This window comes from Indicator indicator, chromosome 23 (genome assembly GCF_027791375.1).
Source record: "Indicator indicator isolate 239-I01 chromosome 23, UM_Iind_1.1, whole genome shotgun sequence".
Taxonomy (NCBI): Eukaryota; Metazoa; Chordata; class Aves; order Piciformes; family Indicatoridae; genus Indicator; species Indicator indicator.
Genome location: NC_072032.1, coordinates 8,474,082 through 8,486,900, shown reverse-complemented (window position 1 = coordinate 8,486,900; position 12,819 = coordinate 8,474,082). Strand labels below are relative to the sequence as shown.

The 12,819-nt window shown below is 43.3% G+C and overlaps 1 protein-coding gene across 1 annotated transcript in view; it reads right to left on the bottom strand.

Annotated features, from left to right (window-relative positions):
• Positions 1 to 6,029, bottom strand: part of CTBP1 (C-terminal binding protein 1) — a 156,973-nt gene extending 150,944 nt beyond the window's left edge. Inside the window, exon 1 of the mRNA XM_054391643.1 lies at positions 5,981 to 6,029. Within this exon, the coding sequence (XP_054247618.1) occupies positions 5,981 to 6,029 (49 nt within the window). The remainder of the gene's footprint in view (positions 1 to 5,980) is intronic.
• Between the last annotated feature and the right edge of the window lie 6,790 nt (positions 6,030 to 12,819).

Here is a 12,819-nt window from a genome sequence, read left to right as displayed (position 1 = left end):
GAGCTAAGTGTGCTCACTGCCGGGAAGTATTTATTCCTCCTTCCTTTGATTTCCAGATCAACACGCACAGAGAACGAAACTCTAGTAAAAATTCCTTTTCATCTTCAGGGGAAGGCCAAGCCCTGCCAAAGTAGGCCATCTCCATCATTAACATGCAGCAAACTTGCCTTAGCTGCCAAATTTCACAACTGCAATGGGTCAAATCACAGTTGATCCAAGGCAGACAGGCTCCATCCCATCATGAAATAACACTTGGTATTTGTCAATCTGGGACTTGCCACTTGTGAAGAAGCCAAGCTCTCTACTACATGCATAAGAGAAAAATAAAACAGGAAAGAGAATGTGTTTTTTAAAACTACATCACTCTGTATTTTAAGATTTCTTTACAAAATTGGAATGAAGAAAACTGAATTTAATTCCTATCTGCTTTCTTCTCTGCATTCCTCCTGGAACCATCAGCGTACCACACTAGCCATGATCACCTCATCTTAGTAAATCTCATGTCATACAGCATCATGAGCAGAAAAAAGCAGCTTTAAAAACGCAGAGGTTTTCTTACAGGGAATGAAAGCCTAACCCACATCCTTGAAAGAAACTCTTCCTTCATCCTGCACTTTTACTGTCCTTCAAGGAGCACAGCACTTGGTATTTCCCAGTGATGCAGGGCTGCCCTTCATGAAAGCAAAAGATGAGAGATTTTATCTGAAATTTCAGAAACCCATTCCATTAAGATGCAATTTCTTTTCCAAATCAACTCCTTTTTAAACTAATACAGCAGCAGTGTTAAAATAGCCAAAATACATCTTGGGTTTTCTTCTGGACACTTTTAAAAAGGAAGCAGCAACCTGTGCATGAAGAACAACCTTAAGCTGTACACCAGTGCTGCCTGAAGAGTGAAGAAGACCTGGAATGCTTGCTGAGGAGCTCTGAGGTGTGCTAAAATGCTTTTTGCTTCCTCAAATCCAGCACTAGATAAACATACCATCTGTCTGGGGGCAGATGGGGTCTGCACAGCCCTGTTGTACTGGCACACACCACAGCCTGTGCTATAAGTACCATCTATGAGGTGTTCAGGAGAGAAATCTCTGGTTTCAAGCAATCATCAAACTGGGAAAGTGTTGTGTTGTAGTTCAATCCCCAACATCAGTGTTAACAAGCCAGAAGACACAGGAGGGGACATCCCTTTCCTCCTCCTAGCTCCAGCCGTATGCCTCAGCTCTCCCCTTTCAAGAGCTCCCTTGGAAATCCACCCCAAGCACTGGGGACTGAGCACTGCGTTGTGCAATGGAATGTGTTAGAGAAAATTCTCTGGGCTCAGCAAGCTCCTTCACAGACAGAGGAGATAAAATAAAATATTCTGGATGCTGCAGCCACCTTCTGCTGCCTTCCTGCTTCATCTATCAGCTCACAGCAAAGCACAGAGCTCAGACATCCCAATGGGAGCTTCCAAGCAATGGTCAGTAACACAGACACAGATTAATTAAAGATTTCCAGAATCTGAGCAGATACACAGCATTGTTTACAGGGTTGGGTTGTTTTGGTTTGGTGGGTTTGTTTTTGTTTTTTTTTACAATATAAAGTACAATAATACCTTAATTAGAGATAATAACTTTTCAAACTGCCGAAAACATTTAGAGTTTTTCAAATTACCCACAAAATGAACATATTTTATTTCTGCACTGTGACACTTCCAACTGTTCTGCCAAATGTATACTGCTATAATTATGCTTTGCAATCACCAGCATCACCGGAGAGGGGGGACAAAGAACAATATAATCAGGGACTAATTAATCTTTCACATGCCTTGATACCATTTATCTTCAAGGGAAGAATCCAAAATGTTGTTTTATAAACTGTCAAGTGAGTTTAGTATTAGCATCTCAGAGTGCCTAGAATCATGTCTTTATGCCCAAGCAGAGTTCACAGCTCCTGGTGAAAGTCAGAAAGCAGAACTCAGCATCTGGCTTTTTCTAAGGACAGTCTTCAATTTCAATCCTCTACATGACCTCTAATAGATACAGAATTTATAGAGCCACATAAACCCTAGCTTGTATAACTATAAAATTGGGATGACAGAATCACAGAATGATTTGGGTTGGAAGGAACCTTAAAGATCATCAAGTTCTAACCATGAAGTTAATCTTCATAGAATCATAGAATCAAGAAGGTTGGAAGAGACCTCAAGGATCATCGAGTCCAACCTGTCACCCTACACCTCATGACTATCTAAACCATGGCACCAAGTGCCACGTCCAATCCCCTCTTGAACACCTCCAGGGATGGTGACTCCACCACCTCCCTGGGCAGCACATTCCAATGGCCAACCACTCTCTCTGTGAAGAACTTTCTCCTCACCTCCAGCCTAAACCTCCCCTGGTGCAGCTTGAGACTGTGTCCTCTTGTTCATGGTCTCCTTTGGACTGACTCTTAACAGTCTACATCTTCTTGTGTTGAGAGCTCTAGAGCTGGCCACAGGACTCCAAGTGGGGTCTCATGAGAAGAGACAAAGCACATTTTACACCATCCTTTTGAGATGATACACATAAGAACATGGCAGGTCATCGAAATGTGCATGAAAAATCATTGCAAACAGTCTCAGGATTAAAAGCAAATATTCCATTTCCTATTTAAGGAATTACTGAAGGGAATCATTGGTATCTCAGAGACAAAATCACTCAGCTACACTAAGAGAAAGCTAAGTGGTTACAGAGTAATAGAATCAGGTTTTTGCTGCACTATCAACTCAAATGCAGCAGTACTACTACTGTACTATGGTTAACTCACAAGGCAAGAGTAAACCTATTGATGCCTATTCAGTTTGTTCCTTCATTTGCACGATTAGTTACTATGAGCAACTGTGCAAATTCCCTGAGGCCACAGCTCCAGTAACACTCTCTGTGCAGTCAGCTCACTTAAAAGTGTTTGTGATCACCCAACACTCCTCAGAAAATTGAGTGCAACCCTGCCCCATGTCCCCAGCATGAGCCTTTCATCTGGGGAGTCAACCCCACACCACTCATCTTCCAGAAGCTGAATTTCAACTCCTCATCCCCTCCTTGAGCTGGAACACCAACAGTAAGGGACTGCTGTTTGTCACCACCAGAACTGCTCCAGTGGCTCTTTACAGGTGACATGATGGGTCCATGGCTGCCCAGAACAAGTTTGTGTATTAAACCATTTATGAAAAATATATAATTAGAAACAGTACTGGTTAGTAAATCACTGCAGCCTGGTTTTAAGTAGAATTGTCAATAAAAAGAAAATCCATCTTTAAACCACTTCCCTGCTAAGGGAAAAGGCTACAGGCCAGCTGAAGAACAAGAATAGCTGACAGAAGATCAGCCACCTCTGCTAGCCCTACAGCCTGTTACGTGCCCTCAGGTGTGCAAAATCTTATGCATGTTTCTGAAACAGACAGTGTTTGGGTTGTGCTGTGGAAGGCACAAACTGGTACCAGAGAACAACTTGGCATACTTAATTTTTTACACCTGAACAAGAGCAGAGATAGGAAAAGGCCTTTTTAAGGCAAACTACCTCCTTGAGTTTTTATCCCACTTCAGGCAGTTGCAGGGTTAGGAATTTAAAACTATCATCTGAGATGTGGTTGCCAACCCCACAGAACACTGGGACATTTAACATGCAGACACCCGAGAGCAGAACACGGCTCAGACGCTGTCAGGAGCCAAACTGGATTCCTCTGAGTGTAATATTTCAAGCATTTTCCCATATCCATTGTTTCAGCCCCTTTCCATCACATCTGCCTGGCCTTCCCACTCTTATTTTCCCAACCTGGCTCTTTGTCTAGCAGATAGTGAATGGGATTAGGAAGCAGAGGTGGCTAAGAAAACTTTTTCCACTGTTATTCTTCAGCTGGCTCGATTGCCTATGCCCCATGGCCACGCAGATCTCACTGTGGGATGCAGTGGATTGTGCAGAGCTGGGAAAAACATGCCAGACAAAGGTGCTGATCAAACAGCATCACTAGATGTGAACATCAGCCTGGGGGCAGCCTCTGCTGCTTTAAACAGTCACAGTGGCCACAAGACTGGCACCTCTGTCCCTGACAACACTCCTTGCCACATCATCACAGACTGTTTTCCTCTCCTGTTGTCCTGTTTATCACTATAATGAGCCCAAAAGAAGGCTGAAATTCCACCAAGTGTGTTGAGCTGACTGCTGGCTGCCATCCAAAGGGACAGGTTTTTCCATCCTCCTCACCATTTGCCAGCTCAGCTAACAGAGGCAAGAAGAAGAGTTCATGCTCTGCATTTTTTATTGAGGGGTCACATCCAGGGACCCTGGGGTGAGGACCTGAGGCTGGGAAGAGAGGAGGGCCATGCACTGCACCAGCACTCCTCTGAGTCATTCCCAGCTGATCCAGCTGCAGATCTGCCCAGAAAGAGGGAGAGCCTTCCCCAACTGCATGTCCTCAGCAACCATCTCCCCTTTCTCTGGGCAGAGATTAGTGCCCAGGGAGCAGATTCAACAGGCTAGTCTAGGCAGAACACAAGAAGGGTTTGGAGCAGGCAGTCTGGGGCAGGCTTGGCTGGTTTTAGACGAGACAGGGAGATAAATCATCTCCACCAAACCTGGAACTGCACCCTTTGATACTTAGATGAAAAGCCTCTTTCTCTGGCTCCATCAGGATACACAATTCCAGGACCCCCCAACAGACCCTTTCCAACTGCCCCTTCCATGCAGCTGCTTTGTCAGCTGAATAGTGACCTAAGGAATTCACCTAGCTAGAACACAGGCCAACAAACCCCTTTGTTTTCAGTATGAGTCTTCTCAGTCTAGTTCATTCCATGGTTACACTTGCATCAGCACAAGCAGAAGAACAGGGGCAGGACTCAGCTGCCAGAGTCTGCTCACACCAACAGCTGCTAGCAGAGCCTCAAGGTCAATGTGTGCAGGAGCAAATGGCCTGAAACTGTGCCAGAGGAGGTTTAGGTTGGAGGTCAGGAAAAATTTCTTTGCTGCAGGAGTCAGGCATTGGAACAGGCTGCCCAGGGAGGTGGTGGAGTCACCATCCCTAGAGACGCCATGTCCCTAGAGATGTTCCAAAAAACCTGTGGCCATGGCACTTTGGGATGTGGTTTAATGTCCATGGTGGTGTTGGGTTGATGGTTGGACTCAATGATCTTAGAGGTCTTCTCTAACCAAAACAATTCTGTGATTCTGTGAAATGTTCCAACTGCAGTTCTCTGCACCAGCATTAGGCATGATGCAGAGACCATGTGCCCAGCACTCTGAACACTCTCCTCTCCTATCAAAATCAATTAGTGAAGAAATTAACTCTACCCTTGCCCTCTAGGGAGGAGCTAACATTTCAATATAGAAATGCATTTAGACCAAACCAGCACACCTTGTCCCTCCACCTGCTTTCACACCAACTCTAAAAGCCATACCAGGAATACACAATTCAGTCATGTGTAACTTAAGGTAAATGCCAGACCCAAAAGATTACATCCTTTCACTAGAATTCAGGCTGGTTTTATTAATACTCATTGAAGTTTGAGGATCTTCTGGGTTTGGGATTTTTTTGTGTGTATGTGTTTGATTTTAATTTGGTTTTCTACTTCCTTGTAGGATCAGAGACAGGCTGTTAAACTAATCTGTATGAAGCAAGTCTGTAGAGAAAAGACCCCTGAGAGTATTGTCTGATCATCTTAGCCTTTTGTGATTGTTATTTTATACAAACCTACAATCTTTCACAACATTTGGGGAGAGCATTGTAAAATACTACATTGAAAGCAAACTTAACTGCAGAATAGTAGAGTGTTCACACAGTGCTTGCTTTTATTTGTCTACATTCGTTTTCAGCCAGAACCAGCATTTGTGCAAAGCCAATGTAATCCCAACAGGAACTCAAACTCCATCAAAACCACACCAAATGACCCAAAGAGGGGAGCTCTGGTGTCCAGAAATTCAGTAATCCTCACCACTGAGGCAGCTGACACTAGAAACAGAAATGTCTAACCTTCAAATATGCGATCCAGACGTTGCCGCTTCACTTTGTGTTTGTCCATGAGAGACGTAAGAGTGGAAGCTCAAAGAACGTCCCCACACAGCTTGGTGATGGTCTCCTCAAGCCAGCCACCAGTCAGAAAATGCTTACTGTATTCTAGAAATTTATTTTCACCTGTGAACAGAAAGATGAACTTCTTAAACTTCACAATACAGGGCTTTTTTCCCCCTCCCCTCTCTCCAGACAGATGATCTGAAACACACAAAGTTCCTAAATCACATTGAGCAACCTGGTATCTCACAACCACCTGCCTTCCAAACACAGAGACACAAAGCACACAGTGAAGCTCGGACAAGCTGGTATAAGAAATGCTCCAAGACAGTTGGTTGTTGACTTTTCACTCCCCAAAACTTGTTTGCCTTTTCACTGGACACACCAGCAGCTAAAGAAGGTGCCTGGGGCAGGCACAGGTACACAACTTCCATAGCATGGCAGAAATGCAGCCACCTGGAATTGAGACTGGAAAGCCACACTCGTGCAGCAGAACACTGGCAGCAAAAGAAAATACTCTTTTTATTCTTGGTTTTTAAGCTTCCCATGACAAAGTACAACAGAGTTGGATAGTTAGAAGTTGAAGGAAACACTTCAAGGGGCACAGACCTGAGGAAACACATCAGGGTGACAAGCCGGCACACACCAACATCTCTATCACCCAAATGGCATTTGCAGCAGGTTTATGCATGACTAGGCAAGCTCTTTGGCAGCAAGTACATCTAAGCACTTCGCAGATAGCTGGGCAAGACAGCAGAAGGGCATTGCAACAAGCAGTCTGCTTCTCCAGCCAAACCACTGAGAAACAGGAAGGGGGGGATGGGAAGAGAGAGAGAGAAGAAAAATCCCTCAACAAGAAATTAATCAAGCAGTTATTATAAACATGCACATGAACAAGTGGCTGGGGTAAAACTGAGGATACAGACCCTCTACAAAGCATAGCCAGAGCACCACTTTTATCTGCTTTTAAATATCTCAATAGACTTTGAGAGCCAAACTCTGCATTATAAGCACAGCGCACATTAAAACGAGCCAAAGAATCCGCTTCCCTCTCTCCTTTCATCCCTGCCCAACAGCTTTCAACATCAGTGGACAGCATTAAATGGCCTTTCAAGTGACTGAACCCACAACTCTGCTTGTTTCTTTCCAGAGGCTCAACTTTCCTAAAGCCAAAGAGGACATATTCCAGCATCTCAGGATAAGATTCACGCCTTCCCAGTGAAATGATAAAGAAAAGCATTTTGAATCCCAAGAACTGCACATTTGCATTAGAATAGGTATCTTGACCAGCACCGCCCTGCTTGGCACATTTGGACTTCGTTAAAGTTCCTTTCTTTGTGTTTACTTTCATTTTAAAATGGCATTGATGTGCAATATTCATCACGCTTTTAACACTTCATTCAGCCTCACCCTCCTCTTCCCCTCCACACCTCTGCTTCTTTAACCTCAAACTCAAGATTCTTCTGCTGTTTTGCACAGCGTCTGACTCCAGCTGTGTATTTCATCCCATCAGGAAAGGGAGAAGAAAAACTGATGAAGGATGCAGAAGCCCAGGTTTTTTTCTCTTAACAAAATAAGAAGAATGCTGCCATGTTAAGACATTTTTCTATTACATTTCCCAGCATTGATTACTCTTGCCAAACACATCATTCTGCAATACTGAATGTGGCTCTAAGATTGCACAAGCATCACATCAAATCCGACACGTTTTAAAGCTTTAAAAGCTCCACAGCCACCTGCCTTTGCCTGAGCCAGCACCCCAAGCCCGTGCAGAGGATGAGTCCTAAACCAGGCTTTAATTTATCACTTCTGTTTTATCATCCACTTCCTTTAATAGTACACAAAAAGATCTAGAGGATAAGGAGGAGAAATCAAAATATAATGAACATTTTAAATGCTTGTCCTGGTTTAAATTTTCATCGCTCGTTTAATTTCCTGTCTTGTAGAGACACAAATTCCTGCCGGCCTCCTGCTGCTGCTTTGGTTGTTCATTCAGCACAAGATTTTTCCACTCTAGTCACTCCATGTACAAAGCTGGATGACAGCTGTAAAAAAACAGACCATCTGTAACTACTGACCTACCACTGCAAGCATCACCAGATGTTTGCTGTCTGTCTGCAGCAGCTTCAAAATGTACCCTGTATATCAAGGAGAATTTTTTTCTTTTCAAGATTATTTTTTAATTTTTTTTTTTCATATTAAGCTGTCATAAGTATTTTTTAAAATTCTTTTTTGAGGAAAAAAAATATAGTATGTTAACACAGCTCTAGACTTCACCCTCACACAGCTCTACTGCACTCCACATTCTAACACAAAGAGAAGATGACGACATGGAAAGCCTTACCCAGCAAAACAAAAGCCTTATAATTATGGGAGCCTTAGTTACTGCAATTACTAAGCCACAACATGAATAATTGTATTTGAGAAATTCACTAAAAATACAAGCACACAGCCTAAAGAACTCCAAATCAGAGCACAGCATTTCAGATCAGATTTCTGCCGTTCAGCACTTAAAGTGAGGATCCAAGTGATTTCAGAACCCATACTGCTCGTGTCAGGTATTAACTGCAAACCATCTGAGATACCATCAGTGGGCAGAACCCTCCTGAGCAGCACACGTTTATGAGTGGAACACACACTGCTGAAACATTGAGTTTTTTCTTTCAGATGATTCGAGTGTTTGAAAATATTTGTAATGCGCCTCTGGGTGTTGCAGTCTGGAGCATTTGGCTCTTCCCTGAGAAAGGAGGAGCTTCACTATTTCTGAGACTGCAAGATAAAAGGAAAAGGGAATCTCCAGCGTTTTTATAGGAGGGTGAGCAAATTATGGGGGCTCAAACAGGAAGAAGAAAATATGTCAGCTTTTATTTCAGTTTTCAAAGCAGGTAACAGGTGATGGGCTCAAAGATAAACACAAGGTGAGAGCGAGAACTGAAGGAAAGTCCCTCCCAAACCCATGACCTTCTCTCCAGAAGCAGAGAATGAAAAGGAAGCAATGAAATAAAAATGTTTTGAAATGACAAACTTCTATGCTAATTATACACACAGGGGTAGGTTGAGACAAACTGCAACTTCCTAAGGAAGAATGCCCACCAAACCCCAAAGTTCACAGCATGTCATGCAGCACCATTTCTTTTTCATCAGTCTTCTAGCAGGATTTTTATGTGGACCACCAGATCATGTTTCTGCTGACTTCCAACAGGTGGGGAAAGATTATCAGCAAAATGTCAAATACACCCTGCACAACCTCTGCTCAGTGAGACCACTCACAAGAGGATCCAGAGTGGGAACTCTTCTGAGCACAGCCTAGGAAAGGTAAAAGGCTGATTTCTGCCTCTGCCTCACCATCAGCTTCCTCTGCATGGAAGGATTTGTGTGCTGTCCCAAATCAGATGACAAAGCACAGGAAACCCAAACCAGAAATTAAATTCACAGAACAGACTGACAGATCATTAACATATAGAGAACAAGGTTGTGAAACTTCATGTTACCCTCAGGAACCTCAATCTTCATTTAATTTAGCCACTCTAATAAATGTTCTTGAAATGAAACTACATTAAATCACTGTTTTTTTTTTCCTTTCTACTATCATTTTCCAAAAGATATAAAATAAGGCTATTGTAACAAAACCTGTAAGTTTATATTCCATACTCCATTGCCATCAAGTTTTTACAAATTAAATTGCCTTCCAGGTCAGTAAGATCTTTATTTATCAGGACACCTCATGAGTCTCCACATGTCCATTCTGCAGAGCCCTGGGAGCAATAAGTAAAGATAAGGAAAAAGGAAATGTATCCAAATTTCACAGTATTTCTTTGGTACAGAACAACGTATCTTGTGTCAGGCAAAAGAGAGGATAGCTTCAAGACACTAAACAGCAGGAAGTGGAATGCCATGTTAAAATGCTGTCAGAGGACTTATCTTCACTTTGACATAAAAGCAACAGAGCATTGACATAGGAAAGAAGTCCACATGGCAAGAGATGGGCCCTCAGAAAGGGGGGAGGAAAAAAATTGCTGATGATGTATGAAAGAAATATTCTACTTGAAAAAGCTCTACAAATTTGCAGCTGAACATTTCTAGCACCCTTTGCAGCAGTACTGGTTCTGTATAAAACCCAAACTCTGGCTCAGAGCAGTGGTGGCTCACAACAGAAGATGCTGTGCACTACACCCAAGCACAGAGTAGAACTTCAAAATTAACACGTGATGTGTTTTTTTTCCTTTCTCATGTTCAAAAGTCTTGTTCAACAATACTTATCACTGGGACTTTGAGAAATGCCCCATTAAAATACAGAGGAACCTCAAACAGAAGGATGAGGAAGAGAAGAGGAGGACAACAACTTCTGTCTGTGTGTTTCTTCAGAGTGCAGCCCTGGCAAGGCTGCTGCAACAGCACTGGAACAGCCTGTTCCTCACTCCTGCAGGACATGATCTGTTCCTACATTTCATTCCATGCTGCCACTCTTTTCTGGAGATGCTTTGACTTATACTGAGAGCTTCTGCAGCATAAACCCTCACACCACTTCCACTGCACTCAAAACCCCTCTTGCAAAGAGCTCAACTACATTTAAAAATGAGTGTGGAGCAGAACAAAAAGATTAATCGCCATCAGGAAAAAGCATAAGGTCAGACTTTCTGTGCAAAAATTGGAGTTATTCCATCTTGTCTTACAAAAATTAATACTGAATTAATAAGAATATATATAATTATATCTGCCTGTCAGGCAATTTGTCTTGCCATTACTTGTGGTTAAGCCACTTTGCCTTACCATTAGATGTCAGTACAGTCTAAGAGAAACCTGTACAGGGAGCTTCAAGATCCAATAAATTAATCAGAAAAGTGAAGCAATTACTGAGTTAGACACCAAAAAGAATGTTAGATACTACTCAGAAAAGGGCTAGAACTCCAAGCACTATCATGGCCTTCCCTAAGATATATCTATCCCCCAAAATGAGGGAGGATAATGCCAGGACAGGCATTAAGGAGGGTGAAAAATGAGAACACACAGTGGCGACTCCCCAGCCTGAGCAAGACACAACTCTGGAGAGTACAACAAACATGTGAAAGATGCTCTGTGTCTCAGCAGTACAGAAAGTCATGAGCCAGCACACTGGCAACAGCAGGAGACTTTGGCACCCAGCCTGCAATGAAACTAAAATCAGGACTCACAGCTATTGCGGACACCAAAGCTTTAAGTGGCTTTTCAAAAGAATTACAGAAGTTTATGGAAAACCCATCAGTGGTCACTGATGGTAATGGCCATGGTGCAAAGCCAGCTCAGAAATCCATAAGCTGGTCAACACCAAAGGTAAGAAAGTTGCCAGTGCCTGCTTGCTTTGCTCTCACCCAGTGACCAGGGTGCTATGCTGACCATCCAGCAGCTGCCATCAACAGAGATGCTTCCTGAAGAGCAGGAGCAGAACAAAAATGGTGCTTTCCCCAAGCACCCACTACTGACCACTCCTGGAGACAGACCACAGGGCAGATGGACCTGCAGCCCCTTCTGACACATGAACACGCTTTACATCCTTAGGGAATGCAGAGGTGTTCTAGGAAATGCACTGATCCAGCCATGCAGAAACTGATGTCCACAGCTCAGACAGATGCACAAGAAACATCCCAACACAAAAGTAAAACAAGTTAGTGACATTACACCTAAAAGATCCTGCTGGACTCATCAAGCTGGCAGGCTGTCCAATACAGATCATGTGAGACAAATACAAACATCATGAGCACCACAAACTGCCTGGGCCACAGGCTCCACCAGACTGCATGGCCAGCTCTTGCAGCAACAAGTGTCCTTCACTACTGGCTGGTTTTGCTTAATGGCCAGCTCAGGTTAGACTTCCAGGCATCAGCTTTGCCTGGCAGATGAAAGGAGTCCCTGGTGTTGTCTGCACAGGTACCACTTTGGTATCACTAAGCTACCCTTGATCTACCTGCAGTGAGACCAAGCTCCTAGAAAGTCTTGTGTCTGATCCTACACTGTGTCAAGACTTTGGAGTCTGAAATCCAACAGCAAGTTACCAAAGTGCTAGAACAAAATAAAGCCTTGCAGGAGCAGTCACATCAATGTCCAATGCAGAAGAACCTTCACTGCTCTCCAGTCCTTGGAGACAGTCTGGGACCACACCTATGATGCAAAGAAAGACTTTCTCCTTGGTTCAGCAGTTTATTCAACCCCAGTGCAAAGCCCTTGCTTTCTAGGGGTTCATAGGGCAGGCCCTGTGAACACAACCCAGTCTCACATTCTGCATTTATGACCTAAACTTGGACTAGTTTGACAAAGCACGGCTTATCAAAGCAAACTTGATTTTCTTTTAGCTGCATCAGCAGGTTTTGCTGTGTTTATCAGTGAAGGGGTTTTCCTGTTGGGAAAAGCCCCAAACATTCAAAATAAGCCCAAGAAAGCCCCTTGTCAGCATGCCACTGAAAACAAAGCTAGAGGCTTCTGACCTATTGTCCACTCCTGTGGATGGCACTCATGTCTTTGAAGGCCAGGCACAAGTTAGCCTTGCTTTGACTGCTGCTGTTATTGCTCCAGCAGTTGTTCAATGACTGCCACAGAAGATAAAGACCCTGCAACCTCTTCCTGACTCATTTCAATACAACTGAAGCTCACCCTACACATAATTAGATTTGAAAACGTAAATGTTTTTTTGCTCGAATAAATAACATCAGGAGTTCAGCCCTCAGAGTATATTTCCAATTATATTATAGTTCAAAGCAAAAGAAAAACTGCCCTCTGAAAAACCAAGTCTTGAAATAGACCAAAAGGTACAAGATGTGCTTTTGTTG